The sequence below is a fragment of the Xenopus laevis genome, chromosome 1L (genome assembly GCF_017654675.1).
Source record: "Xenopus laevis strain J_2021 chromosome 1L, Xenopus_laevis_v10.1, whole genome shotgun sequence".
NCBI classification, from domain to species: Eukaryota; Metazoa; Chordata; class Amphibia; order Anura; family Pipidae; genus Xenopus; species Xenopus laevis.
In genome coordinates this window covers 53,036,063-53,062,994 of record NC_054371.1, presented here as the reverse complement: position 1 = coordinate 53,062,994, position 26,932 = coordinate 53,036,063, and the positions used below count along the sequence as shown (strand labels likewise).

The window sequence follows — 26,932 nt, the reverse complement described above, 5'->3', positions numbered from 1 at the left end:
TCCATAAGTCTAATAATTTAAACATTAAATAAACCCAATAGGCTTTTTTGCCTCCAATAACAATTAATTATATATTAGTTGGATCAAGTACACAGTACTGTTTTATTATTACAGAGAAAAAGGAAATCATTTTTAAAAATTTGGATTATTTGAATAAAATGGAGTCTATGGGAGATGACGTTCCCGTAATTTGGAGCTTTCTGGATAATGGAAGCGGTGGTTGCAATTCCTCAGCATCAAGTATACAAGTCTGCAATTCCAACACAACAGAACCCAACAGCACCTTAAGGCTGGCGACAATCTGATACAAGGCAGAACACTGCTAAGATACTCACTGTGATTGGCTACAGCCCCACATTTAGATTTGTGCTTTCTGCACATTTGTGTGTCCCCCACATAATATTGCCTGCACCAGATAAAATAACGGTAAGATCATTGTCTGTTGTTTAAACTAGAGCACAAGGACCAAAGCATCTTCTGACCTGCTGCAGTGTGTAGAATGATACAGTATTCACAAGCGTTAACTTACACACTGGGTCTGGCAGATGTTCTCAAGTGTGTAACTTGCTCAGCAGGACCGCTAACAGTTCTCTGTCCCGTGGCAGCAGCAGATGCAGCTCCGGAGGAGGCCGACGTGATAACAGGAGTGGCCAGTGGTGGAGGAGGGAGAAGAGGAGGATTCATATCCTGTAGGAAGCAGAGAGTAGAAGAATATAAGTTATTTTTAATTACATAGCTAAGTATGCATTTAAATAGACTCACTCACCAATAAACAATTTACATTGGTAGTCATTAGCTGGGCATTTGTCTTTACGATTGACAGGTTTCCCTAAGGCCCACACCAGCCCAATCAAGTGGGGTCCATACCTGGTATATAGTTATACAAAAAGAAATTGAACCCTGTTTGTCATTAATTGCTCCCGGGTAATCCAGCCTGTATCATTCCAGCTGTGATTTAACTACAATTCCCAGCATCCCCTGACAGTCGTATTGGCTGTACCGGAGAATTGATGTAATGTAATGCAGGTCACCTTAAATCTCTGCTGTGGGGGGATATACAAGCCTTTGATGTGGGTTGTGCTTCCATTTCCGCTCCTTGTTTCCCTCTCTATTAAATTGACAACTCTTTGACATGTATCGGTAGATAGGAAACCTTTAAAAAGGCAGAGATTGCCTTTGAAACTCAGCAGTGCAATTGTTGGCTCTGTCATCCATAAAACATCAAGACAATAATGCTAACACTCCAGAGAAAACAAACAAACAATAGCTGGCCAGCCTCAAAGCCACATTTCTAAGCCGGGGCTTTACAGCTTTCCGCCGCTGAGAATAAGAAAGATAATCTAATTAGGGAAAGCACAAATACATTTCCCTCAACAATCAGAATTGAAATGAAATATTGGAATCCACGTGGCAGTTGTGCAAGTCAAGGCTAAATCAGAAGCTTATGGCTTGTCTGAGTAGGAAGGAGTATATGTATTTCAATTGGAAGTCCAGCTCTCCTTCCAGCATGAAAAGTGTGAGGTCTAGTTCTAACAGTTATGTCTATAGAGGTTTAGTTTAGGGAAAAGAAAGCAGCTCCTGATAACTGCAACTCTCAGCATTCTCCAGCAGCCAAGATGGACTGAATCAGTGGAGCTTCAGCTTCAAATTCCAGTTCCATTCACTCCACCAATGTTGTTGCTGGTTATGATTGGACTGACTGGCAGGAAGGGGGTTAAGGAGGCACACAAGCAGATCTTCTCTTCTAGGCCCCCATGCACAAGCATTTGTCTGGGAACATTTGCAACAGTCCAGCAGCCAAAATTTAAGACATCCTGGAAAGAGTTCAAGTATTCCCGATACTGATAGACAAATGTCGTTTTAATTTTAGCAAATTGGTGAGTGCCTCCATTCAGCCCCTGACAACAGACCTGGCATGCTAATCAAAGCATTTTTGTTCTGAAGAGTCCCTGGGCCTATTCGGTTACAATTGATAACTAGTCTTATTTGTTCCCATGTATCCCAGTGATGTGCCAGCACTGAGAGCATTTCCTTTTCTATGAGAATCTATGAGACTGCAAATAATATACATCATCTATTTAAAGCTGCAGCTTCACAAGCACGGCAACTTCCCTGTGGGGTTTCTCTGTAAGTTACAGGGGTACAAGAAGAAATCAGTTAGCCTTTGCAAATACAATTTCAACTTACAATTTTTACTTGTTAAATGTCAGGATTTCCAAAAGAAATTGCCCACAGACCTGCTGGTGATACAAACACCAGGTTCAGCTACATGCAACCTCTCTTGCAATTTAGCTCTCGCTTAAGGTGGCCATACACAGGGAGACCCGCTCCACATTGAGGTTGGCGATATCGGGCTGATCCAATCGTGGGCCATAGGGCCCACCGATCGGATCCGGATGGAAAAAACACGGGCAGTCGGATTGCAGGGCCGCATCAACGAACAGATGCGCCCGCAATTTTTTACCCTGCCCGATCGGCATCTGCCAGACTTTCAGCCATATATTGATCAGGGGCGCACTTCGGAGGGCCCAACACAAGGGCCAATAAACTGTGGCCCGTGTATGGGGGCCTTAAGTGTCTCTTATTAATCAACCAAACGAAATGCAGATGCACACCTGGTCCCTCTTTCAACGTTCACGGTGCATGGATCATAGGAGGACGGCACCCCCAACGAAAGGTACCTGACGAAGGGGTACGAAGGGGTACGCCCCCGAAACGTTGTAACCTGTTTGGCTTGACATTAAACACGGGTAATAACCCTTGAGCAAACTTCGTGTGCTGGATTAATTATTACGTATCTCTTATTAATCAAGCCATTATAAGGCTATTACTTGAATCAAGCTTATAAATGAAAAGACCACAACTATATACCCTTTGATTTAAACAGAAAACACTCCTACGCATTTTCAAACAAAGCTGCTGTATAATTTTCCATGAACTGCAGCTCTACACTCCACAAGTTCACCAGGCAAAGTGGCTTCCTCATGGCCTCCCATAAACAGAGAATATCAATGCAACCCACATGTTCTATACAGGTATGGGACCTGTTATCCAGAATGCTTGGGACCTGGGGTCGTCTGGATAAGGGATCTTTCCATAATTTGCATCTCCATACCTTACAGGGATACTGTCATGGGAAAACGTCCTTTTCAAAAGTGCTGCTCTAGCAAACTTCTGCTCTGAAATCCCTTTTTCAAAAGAGCAAACAGATTTTTTTATATTTAATTTTGAAATCTGACATGGGGCTAGACATATTGTCAGTTTTCCAGGTGCCCCCAGTCATGTGATTTTTGCTCTGATAAACTTCAGTCACCCTTTACTGCTGCACTGCAAGTTGGAGTGATATCACCCCCTCCCTTTCCCCCCAGTAGCCTAACAACAGAACAATGGCCTGCCAGAAAGCAGTTCCATCCTAAAGTGCTGGCAAAATGGAAAGCACATGACCAGGCAAAATGACCTAGGTGGCTGCCTACACACCAATAATACAACTAAAAAAAATACTCTTGTTGGGTTAGGTATGAAATTTTACATGTTTCATGTGAATTATTTGCAATGTAAACAGTGTAATTTAGAAATAAAAACTACACCATAAAAATCATGACAGAATCCCTTTAAGTCTACTAAAAACCATTTAAACATTAAATAAACCCAATAGACCTTATCTTAGTTGGGATCAAGTACTGGGTACTGTTTTATTGTAAAAGGAAATCATTTTTAAAAATGTAAATTATTTGCTTAAAATCTAATCTATTGGCGATGGATGTCCCGTAATTTGGAGCTTTCTGGATAACAGATCCCATACCTGTATAATGAATTGGTTGGAATGTTAGCACGCAAAAAAGTAGAATAATAATCATGATAATTATGAATAAAAAGTCTCTAAAGCAAAGTAATGGCTGGTGGTCCATGGGCTGAATGGGTTTCTGGGATGGGAAGGTCCCTGACCGTGGAGGATAAACTATATGAGTTACCACTTACACAACAATAAAAACCATTGTGGGAAATGGCCGACTTTAAGTTTAATAGTGTCAGAAAAGCAAGGGTTTAGGACTAAAAATAAGTAAAGCAGATTATGTGCGAGAACAGAAGGAGGGCAACATGCTGACGTGAGTATCCCAGCTGGAGATCCTCTTCACTGAATTCCCCTCTGCCTCAGGTATGATACCTTATCTCTCACTGCCTCCCAGCTCACAAGCTTGCGTAATCCACTATAAGATTATATCCTTGTTTGTAGGCATGCACACTATTTAATCAACTTGACTTTTTCATCTCTGAAAAGTCATTCATTAGAAAAAAATTTGAAAAAAAGTGTGTGTCTGAGCAGAGGGATTATGGGAGAGACTCCTGGCTCGCAAGGCCATAGACTCAGTGAATACTAAGTGAGTAACAATGAATCCCTGATTCAACAACAGCTGCGGAAATACTGAATATTTTAGTCACTATTTATAGGCTTATGTCAAATGGGGTATTTGTCCTGATAACTTTTCTCGCTGGGGGTAAAAAGAAATCTCAAGTCAAGTGTCGAGTAAGCACAGCAACTGTCAGAGAGAATGCTCTTGTGTTTGTCTTCTTGGCCCTGAAATAAGGTCCATCATTGTTTCCGAGTTTTATTTATAGAATGTGTTTCCTGTGTGATCCCTTCTGTGTCACCCTTGAGTGTCTCATCAGCATCATTCTAGCAATTCTTTTGTGTCTCTTCCCTCGAATTATGAATTCACTAGTGTAAGGAAGGGGAAAATGCAAGTTTGTGGGATGTTGGGGTGCAACAGATCATCGGAACATCATCGGATCCTATAAAGACACGGTGTACATGCTATGTTACTGCATACTGTGGGGCAACTTCTAGCGCTCTGGCCAGGGATCCTTGATCTGTAATGTTTCTAGGCACCCCTAAATCATTGGAAAAATGTTATCAACCAATTTAACCCCTAGAGGTCTCTGTTGTAAAGAAGACAACAGCTGGGCAAACATGGTAAGAGCTGCTCATACAGCTAGATCATCAGATGTGAGCAATATTCCCATTTGTCCACCCAAGTGCTGACCCAAATCACATGGGTTAGCTCTCAAGCTACATATGTGTAGATCAGTCGGCAGTTCCAGTCTAGGAGCCTATGATTAAGTGTTTATGACACAAAATGCGTATAGGCTGTGGACACAATAAACTTTCTTCACTTTGAACTATTTGCCTGGTGCAAGTTTGCCTTCACTGAGTGCCTGCTCCCTATTAGCAGTTCCAGTCTGCCCAGTTTATATCTAAAGGGGTTCTGATCTGGGACGCCATGGTTTTGGCCCCAAATACAATGCAAATTGGTCATGGCTAACAAGGTCAGCTGCCAATGTCTGCCCTGTGTTGGGTAGAAGACAATTTGGCTGCTCCATTTCTTATCAATAAATAAGTCATACTTTACTACATTTAAATTCAGGTTGAATGTGAATATATAATTTCTGCTGGAAAGGCCAGTGAGTGAGCAGAGGAGATTGAAAGGAGTGGATAGACAGAATGTGAGAGAGGAGGCTGTTGAGGCCAGAGAGAGGGTTTGCCTGCTACTTACTCCCAGAGCAGCTTGGTATGTGACCTCCGGTGGGAATGTAAATGCAGGGCCACTTACAACAGGGCTGCTAGGGGGTGGGGTCACAATGAGCCCTGTTGTACTGATATGGACCTAATAAGAATGGGGAAAAAAACAATGGAATTATTAACTTAACATATTTTCTATATAAGGCTTTAATTTGTTAGTAAAGATCATGCTGAATCCTACATAACTCGTTTGTCCATAATTAGAAGCAGACTTCCCCCAAGGCTTCATTCCTGATGAGAGTATTAACTATTTACCAAGAAGTATGAAAACAGGGAGCTGTGTTTCAATAACAATATGGGGTTGCCTTTCCTTTGCCTGCTCACAAGGAGTCTCTACCTGTTAAATAAATGGTACCTAATGGCTGGATAACCAATACATTATACTTAGGGTTGCCACCTTTTTTGGAGAAAAATACCGGCCTTCCTATATATTTATCTTTTTTCCCTATTAATAACATTGGCATCAACCATCATTTTTACCGGCCAGGCCGGTAAAATACCGGCCAGGTGGCAACCCTACAATATACTAGATACTCTGCTTCTTCAGTTAAATGTACACAACTCCTCCTAAAGGGCAATGTCACTCCTGATTCCCAAATTTCAGAGTCTACACAACTGTCAAAATGGTAAAGTAGTATGGAGATTAACCAGTAGATATATTTAAATAAAATGTAGAGGTTTACTCATTGTTTCCTATTGTTACATTAACATATGGATTACACATTCCAGTAGCTCCACAGCCAAAATGGCCTCTATAAAGATAATTTCCACAAGTTCTTATTGAGTTAAATGTTAAAGGAAAACTATACCCCCAAAATGAACATTTAAGCAACAGATAGTTTATATCAAATTGAATGACATATTAAAGAATCTTACCAAACTGGAATATATATTTACATAAATATTGCCCTTTTACATCTCTTGCCTTGAACCACCATTTCGTGACTCTATCTGTGCTGCCTCAGAGATCACCTGACCAGAAATACTACAACACCAACTGCAACAGGAAGAAGTGAGGAAGCAAAAGGCAGAACTCTGTCTGTTAATTGGCTCATGTGACCTTACATGTGGTTTGTATGTGTGCACAGTGAATCTTACGATCTCAGGGGGCGGCCCTTATTTTTTAAAATGGCAATTTTCTATTTATGATTACCAAATGGCACATACTACTAAAAAAGTATATTATTATGATAATGGTTCATTTACACGAAGCAGGGTTTTACACATGAGCTGTTTTACTCAGTATCTTTTAATAGAGATCTACATTGTTTGGGGGGTATAGTTTTCCTTTAAGACTATTAAAAGGATACACTGCTTAGATGCTGGATATGAACTTCAGTAGATTACAAATGACACAGCAACTAACATATCAAATAGTGAACCTTATACCACCTATGATAGCCCAAAAAATCTAAGCTTTGGTCAAAAAAGTTGTTTTCTGCCATTTCAGAAACCAGCTCTCATTAATTGTACCTACACATAGGGGTCTATTTATTATGCTGTGTATAACTAAATTGTCCAAAAAAAAAAAAAAAGATGTAAAAAGCTGTGTAAAACAAATGGCAAATTTATCAAATTTATCAGATTTACCGCCATTATATAAAACTCCTTCAGACATTCATGAGTTCCGAGGGAAGTTGCTCAAAGAAAAAACATGTCAAAAATTACACCGTTTTTTTACATGGCAATTTCTGTCGAATTATTCTGCCGTTTCTACACCACATAATAAACATGCCCCTTAATGAAGTCACTCTCAACAATGTTTATATTTGCTGCATGCAGAACAGTCTCTGTAAATTTTTAGAACAAAAGAAAAAAAATAAAACCAGCAAAGTGCTTTATTGCTAAAGAAAACCAGCTCACATACAGTCCACCCTCACTGAACTACAGGAGAACTCTGATTTTACACTTCCCAGGGGACTGTGTCAAAACGGAGTAAATTCTAGGAAATTGTTAAATCCGGGAAAGAAAAAAAGGCAGCTTGTTTGAACAGGACCATGACAAAACGGCATAAATTCTGTGAAAATGTAAGATCCAGCGACATAAACTCAGGTTTCTACTCTATTAGATTTGTCTTTCATTTCCTTACACATAAAATGTGTCCTCAGCAAGTGCAGGTTACCCAAGTTAGAGTACTGCAGCGGGCCATGTACCTGCGAGTCACCCGCAAAAATAGCGGGTACCCTGTGGAATGAGGGTAGGATTTTCAGGTGCGGGTATAGATGCGGGTCTCATCTAAATTTTTTATCTCATGTTATATTGTCTATAGTTTAGTAGTTTAAAAATTTCACAAAACTTGTTTCTGTCCCAGCCCACTTTTGATGATGTCACTTCCGATTTGCAGCAACATCACTTCCTGTTTGATAGTGGTCAGCGTGTTGCAGGTCAGGTTGCGGATAAGGCAGTTGCAGGTCCGGGACGGGTAGCGGATCAAAGTGGGTAAATATGAGGGTTGTGGTTCGGGTCGCGGGCTGCAGGTCTTAGAAATTGGTTCGGTGCAGGACTCTATTATTATTATTATTAACATGTATTTATATAGCGCCAACATATTGCGTAGCACTCTAAATAAAGTGCCCTTGTTCAAACAGAAGAAACAGGCAATTTGGATTGTTTTTGCTGCCCGAAGTACTGATTTACAAGCATAGATGATACATACAACCGCTGTAGCTCTGAGTTCAGAAGAGATAATGTTGATCAAATTAAATGAAAAATAGGCATGTTCAAAAACTGGAATTCATCACAATAACCTGGCTAGGGGGTGTTTATATTCCATGACACGCATGCTTTCAAGGGGCATTATACAAACTGATCCAATTGGAAAGAGCAGAAATCACCAAGGTGAACACTGAAGTCCAGCTGTGCTTGCTCTAGACCTTACAGTTTAGAGAGCACATATGCACAGGCCCGGACTGGCAATCTGTGGGTTCTGGCAAATGCCAGAGGGGCTGCTATAAGGTCCCATAGAAAGTAAGTATTTAGTGGGCTGGTGGGGGCTGTTTGGGCCTCTGTGTACCTGAAATGCCAGTGCCTATTTTAATTCTCAGTCCAGCCCTGCATATGCACCAACATTTCAGCAATAAACACTAGAACACTTAGGGAAATGAATGCAGGAAAATGTATTTAGAAACTACATCTCATATGAAGAATACTTTGTGCGTAGATAAGGCCACTTAATCATAGCCTATGATGAAGTGCCTGTATCTAGGCACAAAAAAGCCTAAAACTATTCTTTCATACGAGATGAGAAAAGATTTTATATCAAGTTGTTGAAAAAACACTCATTTATATAAAAGCACCACATGAATTTAGAATGGTACAACATTTCTTCACCAACATTACCTAATTACTTCAGTTTTCATTAAATTGCTCACATGAAGACAAACTAAAGCTCCAAGCGAGGTTGCTAAAATATCATCTCAGACTTCAACACAGGCAGCTGGATCTTCTTAACAACACATATATGTCCCTAGGTTTATGAGGCTAGCAAACCACACAGCTCCCAGCCATAATGTCATACTAACAGAGCAATTTATCATCAAGCAGCCAGTTGGAAAGACCTACTGAAGCTAGAAATGACTTTAAAGGGGCTTATCTGCCAGTCCAGCCACCAACATCAAATGGTTCTATTTGAGACCCTGAGGCCCAAAAATGTCCTTTGTTTCTCCTGTATTCTCAAATATATTTATTATAAATATCAGAAGTGTAATGCAGCAGGTCTGCAGAAGTGGGAGAACATCTAATTCCCTTTCCCATGCCTAGACATTTCCTTCATTCATACTTCTTCCCCCAAATGTCTGTCCCATCACCACACATACCAGTTCCCGCTCAAACCCTACCTTCTCTTATTCTTATATCTTCCATGTACGACTTCCACTCCTTCCTCCATGGAGTATACCAAAGGCTAATGAAACAACTGTTTAACACATTCATGTTTTATGGGAATAATTGTGTATAGTATACCCGGAATGTTGTGGCTTCAGCTTATTGCGGCAAATGGTGCAACAACAAAGCAACCAAGAATCTTTATTCTTATGGCAGAATGCCTTTGAGAGGTTATATAACCCTTACCTGAGAAGGGGCACTACACGAAAGGCCTGTGAGTTCGCTGATTCTGGCAGCAGCAGTGGGGTTGCTGGAGCTGATGAGTACAGGGGGGCTGATCTCCATTGAATGACGGTTCTGCACAGACTGTGATGACTTGTTGGACATGGTGAGGGAGGTAAAAGAGTGACGCTTTTTGGTGTTCTTCTTTGCATCTGCTTGCTTCTGAGAATTGCCACTATGCACTGGGCCAGAAGAGCCTTCCCCAGTGTCTGCTCCTGATGGCTTGTCCAACTCTATTAGTTGCTTAGCTGCTGCATTGAACTATAAGTAATAAGAACAGTTAGTAAATGTACAGGAACGTTTAAAAACATTTTTTAGCTCACAAAAAACATATAACTAAAAGGAACAAAATTAAAATAAAAACACAAATACAATACGTTTTAGTCACTTCACATTCCCACACTAGTGGGGTTGCGGTGTGATTCCAGATGCATTCTGGTTGGTGGATACCTAGGTTTACATGCAGTTCAATGTAATATTTATATCTTATACCTATATAATATGTAACCTAATAAAACATATTTTGTAGTCAAATTCACAGTTGTGTCTATAAACTACAATTTGGCAGATAGTAATTACTGTTCTGGTGACTGCTGTGAAGCACTGCAATAATAGCACAGTCTGATCATGTTGAAAATGAGAGAACATTTCGATAGAGCCTAACTGCCGTTTCAGTACAGGCTGGAAACAATGGGTATTTTCAAATACTTTGAGTTAAAAGGCAATTTGTACAGTTGTAAACAGACAAATGCATTCCACTATATTAAGGCTTGGCTTGATCAAACAATAAAAGTCTACATGAATGTTTGGAAATGACAAGCAATGGTGTTAATGATTTAATAGCAAATGCAGAACCCTATACCAGTTTCAGGAGACAGATTTTCCCACCACCTAGGAACTGGTAGCCTGAAATATCCTGAGGCTCTATCCTTGCTCTTTTAATAAAGTCGCCTGGTGGGGAAGAGCAATTAAACAAGAATGAAGAAATCCTCCCCCTTGAGTTTTGCCAGTTTCCCCCTGCAGCGTGTTTTTCCACTTAATTAAGATATTTGTTTATGGCTCAGAATGATTACAGCTGAAAGAATGCACCCGCTGAGTGCCGGGAAAAGTTCTATTTCAGGAAGGGATTCACTGTCCCCTGGGCTCCATCTGAACAAGGTGCCAGAGTGACGTTTCCTCAGCTAGAATATGGATAAATAGAAGAATATGGACACAAAGAGCAAGCAGATGGATCTGTCCCTGCTTAATTAGCTCAACCAGCAGGAATAAGGGCTAGTCCACACGGGGAGATAGCGACGCGTTTGCGGTCGCGGCGACAAAAATGCCTCGCCAGGCTTTTTCAGGCGACTGTTGAAAAGCGCATCGCCTCGTGTGGTTAGCACAGGCGTTTTTACATAGGCGCCCATACAAAACTGTCGCCTGCGCCGGTCGCGGCGACTGTCGCGGCGCTTTGTCGCCGCGACCGCAAACGCGTCGCTATCTCCCCGTGTGGACTAGCCCTAAAACCCAAGGTACCAAGGCTTTACTGAACAAAGAAATAGAGCAACTAAGTTCGCAATTAACTGATTTGTGCCAGGCTACTCACAAGTACTCAGCAGAGCATGCCAAGGCATATTACAGCTGGGATGTATATACTGTATAAATGCTTGTAGCTGCTACATCTTTCCTTATATCCTAGTTAGTCAACTGCAAATATTTATGAAGGAGATCCAGCCCATGATTGATACAGGATAGCCTAGCAAGAAATTGATATGAGAAGATGGAGGATGAATAAAAGGACTTGTGGTATAATATAAGGGATTCCTTTGGCATCGACTTCAATACTTATCAGTTATGGGGTTGTGCAGTATGTTTAGCAACCTCCAAAGCACAGTTTCCTAAAGGAACAGTAATACCAAAAAATTAAAGTGTTTTAAAGAAATGAAAATCTCATGTACTGTTGCCCTGCACTGGTAAAACTGATCTGTTTGCTTCAGAAACACTACTATAGATCATATAAACAAGCTGCGGAGTAGCAATGGTGGAAGTTGAAAAATGGCTATTTGGCACAGGTTAAATAGTGGATAACAGATAACACCATTATATTCTACTGAGATGATCTGATGTGTAACCTGCGCCTTTTCTCCTTTGAATGGCTGCCCCCCTTTGCTACACAGCAGCTTATTTTTATAAACTATAGTAGTGTTTCTGAAGGAAACACACCTGTGCAGGGCAACACTGAATTATATTATTACTTTACTTATTTTTTTGATGTTACGGTTGCTTTAAAGGGATAATAGTGTATTAAGAAAACATCAGGATGTTCATCCCAATATGCAATGTCCAGCAATCTCTAGTGCAGTGGTCCCCAACCAGTAGCTCGTGAGCAACATGTTGCTCTCCAACCCCTTGGATGTTGCTCCCAGTGGCTTCACAGCAGATGCTTATATTTTAATTCCAGGCTTGGAGGCAAGTTTTGGTTTCATAAAAACCAGGTGTACTGCCAAACAGAGTCTCAATGTAGGTTGACAAGCCACATAGGGGCTGCCAAATGACCAATCACAGCCCTTATTTGGCACCCCGAGAACATTATTCATGCTTGTGTTGCTCCCCAACTCCTTTTACTTCTGAATGTTGCTCACGGCTTCAAAAGGTTGGGGATCCCTGCTCTAGTGAGTCAGGTATAGTGGTTCAGCCATCTGCAGTGATCCCAAAAAGCACAATCAAACAAGCCAGCAGGCCACTGAGTAATCTCTGTATAAATAAATCCCATCCCTTCCCCCAATAATAGCTTGTTATCTTTTAAGATAAAGAGCCACTCATTATACAGAGGCTTCTCAGTGGACTGCTGCTTGGGTAACTTTGCTCTTTGCGATCAGGAAGTAGAATGTGGCTTTAGTTTTATTTTCAATTGTTTCCCTCTTTAGAGAAAGAAATAGCAAAAACCATAGATATTTCTCAATTAAAAGAACAGGCAAAAATATGTTCAGCACATGCCTCTTTATTAAAGGATCAGTAGCACCAAAATAAATAAAGTGTTTTAAAGGAATATAATGCAGTGTTGTCCTGCACTGGTAAAACTGGTGTGTTTACTTCAGAAACACTACCATAATTTATATAAACAAGCTGCTGTGTAGCCATGGGGCAGCCATTCAAGCACAGGATACACAGTCTGATAAGCTCTGAAGAATCCTATTGTATACTACAGAGCTTATCTGCTGTGTATCCTGTGCCTTTTGCCATTTTCAGGTTTGAATGGCTGCCCCCATGGCTACACAGCAGCTTGTTTATATAAACTATAGTAGAGTTTCTGAAGCAATCACACTAATTGTACTAGTGCGGAACAACTGTACATTAGATATTTATTACTTCAAAACACTTTCATTTTTTGGTGTTACTGTTCATTTAAACCAATGTTGAAAACAGGGGTGGGTATACGGACTCATGAAGCTCTCCCTTTCAATAATATTAGTTGCTACTACATACTAAATATACCTAAAATAGTTCTACAGATCGTAGATTTAATAATATGGCCCCTGCTTACAGGCCATGCAAACCTTAAAGCAGTGATCCCCAACCAGGAACATGTTACTCGCAAACCTCTTGGATGATGTTCCCAGAGGCCTTAAAAAATTTGCTTATTTTTCAATTCCAGGCTGGCAGACAACTTTTGGTCACATAAAAGCCAGTCTACTGCCAAAAAGAGCCTCCTGTAAGCTGCCAGTCCACATAGAGACTACCAAATAGCCAATCACAGCCCTAATTTGGCTGCCCAGGGACTTTTTTCATGCCTGTGTTGCTCCCAACTCTTTTTGTGGCCGATAGTTACCAAAAAAAAAAAAGTTGGGGACGCCTGCCTTAATGGAACACAATAAAAAGTATTGGAGTAAAAAGTATTTACTGTTACCTAAAAGGAATGTGGCATACTATGTAAAGCAGTGTATGGGTGTGCCTGCTGCTAACAAGCACAACTCTTGAAATCTGAAAGGAGTGTAGAACAATGTAAGGGGCTTAACCACTGTACTGCTGACCCCCTGAGCCGACTACTTGTGTGGCATGTCTGCAAGGCAGATAAATGTGTCTGTCACTTCCAAACAGTGGCTGGTTTCACAGGAGTAACTCGTTTGAATCTCTTTCCCCATTAATTAATAAAGATAAATGATATACTTGATATACTGTCATGTAGAATACCCTGAAGTTCACCTTGTTTAGGGTCTTTGATAATTGTAGAATGTAAATTCAGTTCTACACCAGGCCAGCAATGATCAACATTGGGATCTCTACCTACTTACTGATAAAAGAGAATCTCTACCCAAAAGAAAATGTAACTGTAAGCAAATTTCCAGTATCAGTTTAGAGAGTGGTGATCTCTTTAAACTCAAGCATCAAGCAACACCAGATATCCACATATAAATATCCAGCTTGATGGAGTACAAAAAACCTTTTATCTGCAAGGTAGGGCACATTCCTTCTGACCCACTGTTTGTTGTCGTTCTGAAAAGAGAATATCATTTTTAATATTTGTGTTAGTACATTTACTAGATATAGCACTTACCTCCACATACGAAATAGGAAATATTCCTATCTTGTCCCCCAGCATTCCTTCTGCCCAGTTTTCATCTACTCGTCGGATCACGGTGAGAATGTCATCCTGTGTAGATAAGGAATGATCTTTTCAAATGCCTGAATTGAATTTACTCCCTGCTTCAATCATTTAAGCCTCATTACAAAAACTAATACCAAGTAATAGGAAACTGTAATGTATGGGATAGAAATCAATACAGCTATAACGAGAGTCACATATGTGGTAGTAGAGCATGCTTGTAGTAGGAAAGGCTTGTATCCTTTACACACAAGGAATCTCCCTATACCAATATGATAATCCATCAGGGATAGAGAACTGAAGAAGGTGATAATCTCCCTACACAGTAAACATGTGTATTGGATTTGCTCACTCGTATCAAATATTTTTAAACAAATACATAAATTATCAAATTGTAGGGAAAAAAATGAGACATGCAGGAGAGTTCTTAATATGGAATATTGCCAAACTAATCGCCGGCAGAGATCACTTTAGGAAAGCAGAAGCTGGAGAACTAAAGGGTAAATAAGGGCTAGTAACACCACTGTATAAAAATGTGTGTGTGTGTATACAGTATATATATATATATATATATATATATATATATATATATATATACATATATATATATATATATATACATATATACACACATACAGTTGTGTTTCAATGATGAGGTGTATACGTTCTTGGACAGTCAGTAGGAAATTTGCAGAGGTTTTGATTTGCAGAGGTTGAATCGATATAAACAAGGCTCCGTATCAGATCAGCAGGGTGGCATGACCAACAGCCTTTAAAATTCATACGCCACAGGACCTATAAATAATCCATTTGATTGGATGATTCATGGTAGCTGTGAAGCATGTGCCTTTTATAGGATAAACATAAAAAAATGATCTAGCACCCGTGGGAACTTTATCAATGGGCAGCAATTGACAATCAGACATCTTGATGGATACTATATATAATATAGTGAATAAAGTACCCCCTCTTGTAAAATGTAAGGATAAAAAAATATAAGGCCTTCGGCCTTGTGTTTTTATACAGGTCATGGAACTCTGAGGTAACTTCTAATATCCTGATATTTTGCAACTGGGGGTACTTTATTTATTATAATACACAAATTTCAATGAGTCATGTGACAGAAATGACATCAGAACCGTTTATAACTGATGACATCAGAACTCACCGTTTATAAGGATATAATTTACAGGATATTCATGGCTTTTGTGTATTATATAGTGAATAAAGTACCCCCTCTTGTAAAATATAAGGATATTATAAGTTACCAAGGAGATTCATGAACCTATAAAAACACGAGGCCGAAGGCCGAGTGTTTTTATACAGGTCATGGAACTCCGAGGTAACTTCTAATATCCTCATATTTTACAACTGGGGGTACTTTATTTATTATAATACACAAGTTTTAGTGAGTCATGTGACAGAAATGACATCAGAACTCACCGTTTATAACTGATGACATCAGAACTCACCGTTTATAAGGATATAATTTACAGGATATTCATGGCTTTTGTGTATTATAAGGATATAATTTACAAGATATTCATAGCTCTTGTGTATTATAAGATTATAGTTATCTGCACATAAAAAAGGTAATGTCATAAAAGGCACAACATCTACTAATCATCAGCTGTTTACACACACTTCTGGGTTACTAGACATGGGTCAGCTCCTAGCACAGAGGGTGGCAAGAAGGAACCAAAGCCTTCCCTGCCGTCTCCAATTCACCTGAATGTGGAAATAGAAAGAGTAGGGAAAATCGGAGAGTGTCAGGAATCATCAGGAAACATATAATGTATCAGCCCTAATGGTCATTAAAAGCTGATGATGGTTAGTGCTGAGGGTAAATGTTTCTGTTTGCTTGCATTAAGAAATTACTTACAACCCTTGAACATTAAAAATCTTGCAGATGAAATCAAGTTATTTTTTTTTTTCCTTTTTTTCATGTAAATCCAAACTGGCAGGATGCTGCCCACCCTCTGCTCTGGGTGCAGCTGGTCAATCCCAAAGGTTGCATGAACAAAGTAGTAGTTACCACTACTGGTTAGAAGCTCCATTGCCCCTTGGACTCGAGGCCCAGAGTGAGCGCTGCTGGGGCCTTTGTGTGTCCCATTTAAATGTCAGACACTTAAAGGGATACTGTCATGGGGAAAAAAATGTTTTCAAAATGAATCAGTTAATAGTGCTGCTCCAGCAGAATTCTGCACTGAAATCCATTTCTCAAAAGATCAAACAGATTTTTTTATATTCAATTTTGAAATCTGACATGGGGCTAGACATTTTGTCAATTTCCCAGCTGCCCCAAATCATGTGACTTGTGCTCTGATAAACTTCAATCACTCTTTACTGCTGTACTGCAAGTTGGAGTGATATCACCCTCCTTCCTTTCATCAGCACCAGCCAAACAAAAGAACAATGGGAAGGTAACCAGATAACAGCTTCCTAACACAAGATAACAGCTGCCTGGTAGATCTAAGAACAACACTCAATAGTAAAACCCATGTCCCACTGAGACACATTCAGTTACATTGAGAAGGAAAAACAGCAGCCTGCCAGAAAGAATTTCTCTCCTGAAGTGCAGGCACAAGTCACATGACCAGGGGCAGCTGGGAAATTGACAAAATGTCTAGCCCCATGTCAGATTTCAAAATTGAATATAAAAAAATCTGTTTGCTCTTTTGAGAAATGGATTTCAGTGCAGAATTCTGCTGGAGCAGCACTATTAACTGATGCGTTTTGAAAATTTTTTTTTTTCCCATGACAGTATCCCTTTAAGTAGCCAGAGGCAAAGGAAAATCCCTGCAGCCGCCCATCCTGATCCCAGAACATAAATATAATAATAGCTGCAAGTGGCAATTAACTACAGTACTGCGGAAGCCTGTGAAAGCGTTTTACATGAATAACTGGGAAGTCAGATACGTTAACACCATAATTAACTAGACAGAGCCCAATGCGGTCACATTGATCATTAGTCAGCAATCATTGCTTCTTAGATATATTGTAATGTAAATCATTAAAATTATTTCTGTGTGAACACAGGGGCATTTTACACATGGCTGTCCCGCTGTTGGCTCATTTATTGCATTAAAGATGAAATGTCACAAAGTGTTGTGCTGTGTCTATTCATAACATGTAAGGCTATGACCATGAAACTCAGCAGCAACCCCTCCACGCCACCCAGAAAACGGCACACGGGTGGCTAAAAGGGCCACGACCCAGGGTTCAAGGTACCATATTCATGACCGCATCAGCTGTTTGTAGGAAGTTTGGAATGTCTGAAGCTTTGAATGTATGGCCAGCTTTAGGCAGAGGTGGAAAAATGACAGTTGCTGGTTTCTCCACTTCCCCCTCCCAGTGATCAGCAGACAGTGCTGGTATTTGAGCTAGGACTAGAAGACCTTCTCCAGCTCTGCAGGGGACAGCAATGATACACTGACCAAACATTGCAGTAGTTGCCCTAAAAGGATGCAGGAGATGTGAGTAAAAACCACAAACAAGCTTAAAGGGATACTGTAATCTGAAAAAATGTTTTTTTTCATAGCATCAGTTAATAGTGCTGCTCCAGCAGAATTCTGAAATCAGTTTCTCAAAAGAGCAAACAGATTTTTTTTATTTCAATTTAAAATCTGACATGGGGCTAGACATGCTGTCAGTTTCCCAGCTGCCCCTAGTCATGTGATGTGTGCTCTGATAAACTTCAGTCACTCTTTACTGCTGTACTGCAAGTTGGCGTGATATCACCCCCCTTCCTCAGCAGCGTCACAACAGAACAATGGGAAGGTAACCAGATAACAGTTCCATGACAAAAGATAACAGCTGTCTGGTAGATCTAAGAACAGCACTCAATAGTAAAATCCAGGTTCCACTGTGACACATTCAGTTACATTGAGTAGGAGAAACAACAGTCTGCCAAAAAGCAGTTCCATCCTAAAGTGCTGGCTCTTTCTGCAAGCACATGACCAGGCAAAATGACCTGAGAAGGCTGCCTACACACCAATATTACAACTAAAAAAATACACTTGCTGGTTCAGGAATTAAATTTTAAATAAGAGTTAATTATTTGCAGTGTAAACAGTGTAATTTACAAATAAAAACGACATCATAAAAATCATGACAGAATCCACGTCTCATATAACTTGTCCAAAGGTTGTAAGGAAATGGCGAAGGATAATAAGTGAGCTTGTTTTTTAACCCAGATTTATAAATATTAACACAGGAACAGGAATTGGGAACCCTGAGAAAATAAGTGATCTGCTAGAAGTAGAGTGGCACCTATACTAATATTGTAGGCTGCACAACTATTTTATAACAGATCTACATTTAAGGGTGGTGGAAAATTTAGTCACCTGCAATAAATCTTCGCTAATGTGGGCGACCACTCTCCACAAAATGCCTCCCACCGACAAGAATGGGAATCGCCGTTGGGATGGCATAAGCATTGCTTCAGTTTTCCAATTTTTGGGCGACTTCAGAAAACCAAAAAGATGCTTATGCCATCCCGCCTGTGATGGGAAGGCATTTCAGGGAGAAAAGTCTCCCCCAGTAGTGAAGATTTATATCAGGCGACTAAATCTCCCTATGTGCCACCACCCTTAGGCAGGACCAGATGATTCTGTGATAAAGAAGAGGACTGGCAAGGGCCTAAGGACATAATATCAGACCAGACAGGCAGCCACATCAGTAGAGGAGGGGGAGTTTATCTGGTTGCCTCTATTTTTAAATACTTCATTTCTCAGGGTCTAGAATTACTGGCAGTACAATAGCAGCAGCATTCTGAGAACTAGTGAAAACCATGAATTTGTGTAAACAAGAAGTGAGGCTAAACAGTGAATAAACAGATTAGGAACAGGAAGTCACCCAGGGCCTGCAGTGTTTAACTCAATGTGGGGTGCCCCTTCAGCCTACAGGAACATAATGATAACAGAACAGCTTTTCTTAATCAAACTGTTTGTTATCATGGCTGGGGTTCAAATGAAAGGGGAAGGCATATCACTGTAAAAAATAGTATTCTTTTCCATTATTTATGTGGTAATTGTAACCAGGCCTCAGTTAACCTTTCAGATTTAAAGTGGGGTATACTCTGTAGATTTCGCATGTGCTTAAAGCTTAGCTAAATCTCTATATTCATTTTCCAGCAGTAGGAAAAGAATATCTTTAAATAGAAAATTATAAAAGATAATTAGTACCATTAGCTTTATCTATTTTTTTTTAACATTCAGTGCTAACCTTACACTTACAACTTAAAGGGCACCTATCACTGGAATTTGTTTCCCCCACCAGAGGCGCAGCCTACTAGAGCACACACTCTGGTCGGGGGAAATTTTTTTACGCCAGAGCTAGGCTGCCTGCACCAGGCGGAAGTTCCTGATGTGGGTGGCCATATTGGGGCACACGGATGCACATAATGAGTGAGTGCCATAATGAGCAAGTGTGGAGATTCACTCATTATGCACACACAAACTATACAACATGGCCGCCTTTTTTTTTTTTTAAAAAAAAGCTATTAGCCCACATCTCTGGTGGTGTCTAAAGCACTGGGAGATCTTGTCTAAAGTTTGGCATAGACGTAAAAATAAAGTCGTACAAGTCAGCATTTTGTACCATTTTCGGACCGTCCCGACATTTTTCGTGCCATGGCAATCGGCTGTTAAGTCAATCGAACTGATTAGAAGGTTTCTGTCGGCTAAAAATCTCTGCATGTATTGCCTAACTATATCAATGGGTCACTACTATTTTTTCGCACATAACTTTTATACGATTGCTGTATTTGAATTGCTGGCCAGAACACCGTCTGATTTGTCCTTTGTATTATTTTATTTAGTCTGAATAGTTAGTGGTAGGTAGGGAGGTTGCAATGAACAAGCGTACGTCGGATATATGGATATATCTGTACATCTATTGCTAGCTTTAGGTCAAACGTGTAACGAAAAAAAAACAATCCCGGTCTCCTTAGGACAGAACCCTCTGAAACACACTCTGAGACTCTGGAGGAACCAAATATTTCTATGAATGTGAAGGGTGGTGGTAAAGATGCTCACTCCTAAGCTATCACCACTAGCACTCCCTGTTGCACTATATATATATATATATATATATATATATATATATATATATATATATATATATATATATATATATATAGTATATATATAAAATTGTTTTTAACCGGTGATTAAGTTTGCCACTCATAGTGACATTTGAGCCCCGTAGCAACCTGCTCTTATCCCCCAAAGTGGAAAAAGGATTTACATGTCAAATTATCAAAGAGAAGACCAATAGAAAAAAATGAAAATTTGTTATATTATCTTTTATCTTACAGCATCAGAAAAAAACAGGGTACTTCCCTGTACAGAACTCCACGTGAACAAGATGGATAAGAGTTTTACACCACTGGCACAGAACTCACGTGTGGCAGATGCAAAAGGACATTAATCCCATGTCTAGTATGTGAGAGGCCCGGTTCTGTCAGTCTTAGTACTCACATTGTCACATAATTAGTAATAAAAAACTGAAAAACTAGAAAAGAGTAGAGCACATGACACACAAGGTAAAGCTAACTCCTTCATGGATTTACTGATGCATAGTTTCCAAGATGGATTAGATTTCCTTCACCACAGCCCTACTGAGCCCTGTTTGCTTTGGCACTTAGAACTGGATGAACTTATACAAAATTTATACAAAAATATACATATATTCTCTGGGCCAGTGTGTGCGTGCACAGCCAAACACACCTTTGCAGGGATCTCTATCTATCCAAGCTTGGCTAGCGTGAAGCATTAATAGTCAGCCGGTGATTCACAAAGCTGGGTCTATGCCACACTCACCTTACTCTTTCAGTGCCAGATGAATGTGTCAGATTAGGTAGAAGGGCTCTCTGAAATCATGGTCTAAAGCTAAGGAGCATTTAACATTGTGGTCTTATGGAAACCTCATGTGCTTTAGGAAAAAAAAATCCCTAAATTACTTAATTGACGTTCCAAAATGAAATATGTTCAGAACTGTCTAGCAAGTCAGACACAATCCTTATGATTTCAGAATAACTTCGGCTTATGTCGCCATGATTCATCTGCAGTGCAAATACAGTTAGGCCCATAAATCTTTGGACAGAGACAACGTTTTTCTAATTTTGGTTCTGTACATTACCACAATGAATTTTTAATAAAACAACTCAGATGCAGTTGAACTGCAGACTTTCCGATTTAATTCAGTGGGTTTAACAAAAAGATTACTTAAAAATGTGAGGAACTAAAGCCTTTTTTTAACACAATCACTTCATTGCAGGGGGCTCAAAATCAATTGGACAAATTAAATAACTGAAACTAAAATGTTAATTTCTAATACTTGGTTGAAAACACTTTGCTGGCAATGACAGCCTGAAGTCTTGAACTCATGGACATCAACAGATTCTGTGTCTCCTCCTTTTTAATGCTCTGCCAGGCCTTTACTGAAGGAAAAAAGGTGTCTCTGTCCAAAGATTAATGGGCCTAACTGTATATGAGAGGAGCTGCTGCAGCAATCCCAAATGGAACTTGCACTCTGATTTTAAATGTTGCCCCTGCTTTAAAAGCAATTAGCTTTTGTCATCAGCAGGAGCAACTATATTACAAGACATCCGATCCCATTTGCAATTATAACAGCAACTTTCATTTCTCATTTGTATATATTGTATATATAAATATTAAGTGGCAAATTATTTATCAGTATCTGCCTAATGGGTATATTCATAGCTTATTATTTATTAGAATTTATGAAGTGGTAAATTATCTAATACTATAAACAGCTCCTCTGACATTTATCAGAAGCACTGCTGTTCATGGCAATCAATAGCGTAACATATTCTGCAGCGCTGTACAACAGAATGGGGTACACATCAAACATACGGAATACATACGATTGCTGATTAATGCAGAAGGGAAAGCTGATTGAAGATTACGATCTTAATTGATACACTAGCAATACTGATACAGTTATTAAAAGATTAGGTTCATACAGTTTTAACTTGATTGCTGAATTATGACTCATTTTACTTTCTGTGATCTCCTTTCCCTTTAATGTTTGCTTGTTCCTTTCTTATCACCTTATGTCTTGGCTTCCACATCTAATCTCAGTTTGGGGAAGTGAGACACTGTATGAATGAACATGTAAAGCTGAAGATGGAGTGTGCCCGCAGCTAAACAAGCCTCTGGAACCTGAACTTCTGGTATAGTAAACAGATCAGACACAAACTGCTAACTTGCAAAAGTCCCCTAAAACTAGGGCCAGGACCCCAGCCTGCAGCGAAACGTAGGTTGAGAATCCACTCCTCCACTGCTGCCCTTCTGTCCAATGTGCCAGCACCCAGAATCATTCCCTTCGCTCAAGGGCAGGCAGGAAGATTTTGGTGCAAAATTTTGCAATTCAGCGCAGAAATCCACCACATTTGCCTAGAATCCAAACAGAGGTTAGGTATCTGGGTGCAGGCACATTGGGCATAGGGTTGCCACCTGGCCGGTAAAAATAATGCTTGCTACCAATGTTATTAATAGGAAAAAACTGCAAGAATATAGGAAGACCGGTATTTTTTTCCAGAAAAGGTGGCAACCCTAATTGGACATAAAGCTGAGATCTGACTTGTCTGGCCATAGCCTTAAACTACATAAGACTGATTGTGTTATATGCCCACTGCTGTAGGTAGTGCTGAATGACTCACATATGCAAGGCCTTGCAAAAGAATAAGGTCAGAAATATTGCACCTTTTGTTTTGGATTTCTGTATCTGCCCGACACTGTATATATTTATATATATATATATATCTATATATATATATATCTATATATATATATATCTATATATATATATATCTATATATATATATATCTATATATATATATATCTATATATATATATATCTATATATATATATATATATATATATATATATATATATATATATATATACATATACACACACACATAGCCGCTGGGAGGCAAACAGAGGCCTAACAAGATCAGAAGATGGGTTGCTGTGGCTGAGGATAACTTTATTTATGGACAACTGTTATAGGGCTGCTGAACCTCTAGGCTGGGGTAGTAAGTTTGATATAGAATTTTTTACCTTGTTCTTTTAGGCCTTAGGGTGGTGGCACACGTGCAGATTCGGGGGAGATTAGTCGCCCAGCAACAAATCTTCTCTTCTTCGGGCGACTAATCTCCCCAAAATGCCGTCCCGCCGGCAAGAATGTGAATCGCAGGCCGGGATGGCATTCGGATTGTTTAGTTTCCTCACAATAAGGGTAGGGACACACTGGGTGATTTGGGGAGATTTAGTCGCCTGGCGACTAATCGCAGCGACTTTTCTCCCCGAATGCTTCCCCTCGCTCTGCGCCTGGCTAAAATGAAAAATCGCCTGCGCTAATCACACGCGGCGATTCGTTTTCCGAAGTCGCCCGAAGTTGCCTCACGAGGAAACTTCGGGCGACTTCGGAAAACAAATCGCCGCGTGTGATTAGCGCAGACGATTTTTCATTTTAGCCAGGCGCAGAGCGAGGGGAAGCATTCGGGGAAGATTGGTCGTGGAAAGTCGCGGCGATTAGTCGCCAGGCGACTAAATCTCCCCAAATCGCCCAGTGTGTCCCAGCCCTTAAACTTCGACTTCGGAAAACCAAAGCGATCGATATGCCAAAGGCATTTCGGGGAGATTAGTCAACCGAAGAAGAGGAGATAATCTGCATGTGTGCCACCACCCTTACTTTAACAATAAAAAATGCTTTGTACTTGTTTTGTATTTCCTAATAAATGCTGCTATCAATTGTTATTTGGCACAAGAAGTTTTTATTTGTATAAGTAAAATCTGACCAAACTCTTTGGATGTAAGGGCAAACAAAGTAAAAAGCATAGATATGATAAGAGGGACAAACATCTTCCCAGCCTACAAGGCAGATACTGACTGCAGCCAGTAGAGTTAAAAAGTTCAAAATAGATTTTTGCCTGAATTTATAGCTTACTGGAAACCTCTGAAACAGAAAACATTAACAATCCATTAGGAATCATAGAGTCCCTATACTACTAGTTTAGCAGGGCCCTATGCCTCATGGGACCCCAATTATTAACCTACTGGTCACCTGGTCCTAGAGAACAAGTAGAATGGGGCCCTTATGAAACAAAATCGGTCAATGAATCCCTGACAACAGCCTAATCTATCTAACCAGAAACTACCCATTATGCCAAAATCCAGGCTATGAGCCACACCCTGTGTGACCCACAAATCACACTTGCATCTCTCGGCCCCCTTTCTGCCACGGGCCCTTGACAACATTACTCCATGTTCCCCCTTGATGCCAGCCCTGGTAGCACTTATAGCTCCATCACCATTACTCTTATAAAATACATCTGTTCTCTTGTGTGTTTTTAGCATCACTTGTAAATGTTATTTTGCACTACATGGAAAGTGTTACTATATATGTGTTACTAATATGTGTTACATACTATGGGGCAAATTCACTAAGATCCGAAGTTGAGCCAGCGACAGCTTCGCCGCACTTCGCCAGGCGTAGTTTTGCCAGCGCTACGCAAATTCACTAAAAATGCGAATTTGCGCTCAGGGAGGCGAATGGTAGCTAAGTTGCTATAGCGTTAATTTGTCAAGCAAAGCAAAGTTACGCTAGCGATGCCTAATTTGCATACGGCACCAAGTTAAAGTACAATGGACGTATAAGTAGCAGCGAAAACATTACACTACACAAGCCCAGGAAACCTTCATAAAATAAAATAGAGTTGTTTTGCCCTATACATGTGCCCACTGTATAGTTTAGGTGCCATATGTTAGGAAATGTAGGGGGGAAGGAGGGTGCCCCCAAAAAAATTTACGATCTTTTTCAGCCTATCAACCTTAAAAATGGAAAAGACGCCAGCGTTTTTTGGGACTTGGAAAAAATGTAAACTTTTTTTGAAGCAATCCCTATCTACTCTATTGCACTTCACCTGGCCTGAGGTGGCGAAGGCAAGTCTGGCGCAAGAGGTTACGTTCAGTAAAATGAGAAAGTTAGTGAATTAGCGTAGTTACATCCCTTCGCCATAGCACAACTTTGCCTGGCATAAGGGTGCGAAGTAGCGCTAGAGTAGGTCCACTTCGCTAGCGAATTTATGCCAGCGCCCGTTAGTAAATCGGTGAAGTAACGAAATGACTTCACGCTGGCAAATTGCACTAGCATTAGCCGCTTCGCACTTTAGTGAATTTTCCCCAATGTGTTTAGCTTTATGCCTTGTCTGATACATGCTAACACCATTCACAGGGGTATATTTATGTTTATTTATTGAGTGAAGTTAGAGATCACACAGTCCGCTAGAGTGAAATTCTGCCACTCTCTATTCATTTCTATGGGATTTTTAAAAGAGTATTTATCAATGGGTGAAACTTAAAGTTCACCCTTTGATAAATAAGCCTGTAAAAATCCCATAGAAATGAATGGAGAGTGGCTGAATTTAACACTTGTGGTGATCTCTAACTTCCCTCTTTGATAAATATACCTCACAGTGTTACACTCACACAGTCCTAGTCATGCTCTGGCAGAATCTGCCTGATGTATATTGTATACAAATTGGCTTGAGTTCTACTATTGAAGGCATCCCTAATCCCTAGACCACAGCTGCCCTTTGGCTCCTTACCTTTAAAAAGGGGAGACAATCCTTGTCTGCTTCCTTGTCTTTCACTTCAAAGTCATAAAGTGCTTTGCATTGAGGTGGAGGCTGAGGTAAAGGCTTTATGATCTGCACAAAGTTTGTTGGGAAGAAGCCATGGATGCCATTAATCTCCCCGTGGTACCAATTCTCATCAACCTGACGGCGAAGCACGATGATGTCTCCCTTGTTAAATTTGAGATCTCCAGGCTCTTTCCCCTCGTAGTTGTACAAAGCTTTGGCACATGGTAACTGAGGAACACCCTATAAAATAAGGAGAGAAATGGCTTTTGTGAAATAAACTGCACAGGAGAGATTATCGTGATAGAAATAAGAATATTTTGTCTTTAGGGCCCTGCATCCATTTGAGTACATTAACAGGATCTTGTTATAGTAGGTAACATTAAAATGTCATTTCTTTTAACTGAAACTGTATGAAGAAACATACATATATATTTTTATAAAGACACCAGACTCAGACAAAACTGTCAGTGATACGTTACCTACTGTATACAGCCCTCTTTCCTTTATCACTAAAAACTGTGGGGCTCCATTTTTACTATAAAAAGCAGATTGCTTTCAGTGGTTGTAGTAAAATTCTCAGAAACTCTCCACAGTCCCTCCCCAGACGCTATTAACCCCACTGCTACTATAGGCACCATCTCTCCCTACTATACCTGCTATCTCACAGCCACAGTCCCTTCCCAGATACTACTATCCCCACTGCTACTATAGGCACCATGTCTCCCTACTATACCCACTATACCACAGTCACAGTCTTTCCAGAGACTATTATCACCGCTGCTGCCATAGGCACCATCTTTCCCCTCTATACCTGCTATCCCACAGTCACACTCCCTTCCCAGAGACTATTATCCCACTGCTACTATAGACACAATCTCTCCCTACTATACCTGCTATCTCCCAGCCACAGTCCATTCCCAGAGACTACTATCCCCACTGCTACTATAGACACCATCTCTCCCTATTATAGCTGCTATCCCACAGCTACA

The 26,932-nt window shown here is 40.2% G+C and overlaps 1 protein-coding gene across 3 annotated transcripts in view; it reads right to left on the bottom strand.

Moving 5' to 3' along the window:
• sh3rf1.L (SH3 domain containing ring finger 1 L homeolog) overlaps positions 1–26,932 on the bottom strand; it is a 98,998-nt gene that overhangs the window by 12,428 nt on the left and 59,638 nt on the right. For 2 of the 3 annotated variants that reach the window (XM_018230913.2, XM_018230906.2), the window contains exons 3-7: positions 25,908–26,183; positions 14,217–14,312; positions 9,647–9,943; positions 5,553–5,663; positions 530–687 (exon numbers count right to left, since the gene is read on the bottom strand). In XM_018230913.2, the coding sequence (XP_018086402.1) occupies positions 530–687; positions 5,553–5,663; positions 9,647–9,943; positions 14,217–14,312; positions 25,908–26,183 (938 nt within the window). The remainder of the gene's footprint in view (positions 1–529; positions 688–5,552; positions 5,664–9,646; positions 9,944–14,216; positions 14,313–25,907; positions 26,184–26,932) is intronic. The other variant, XM_018230921.2, reaches the window with a different exon arrangement.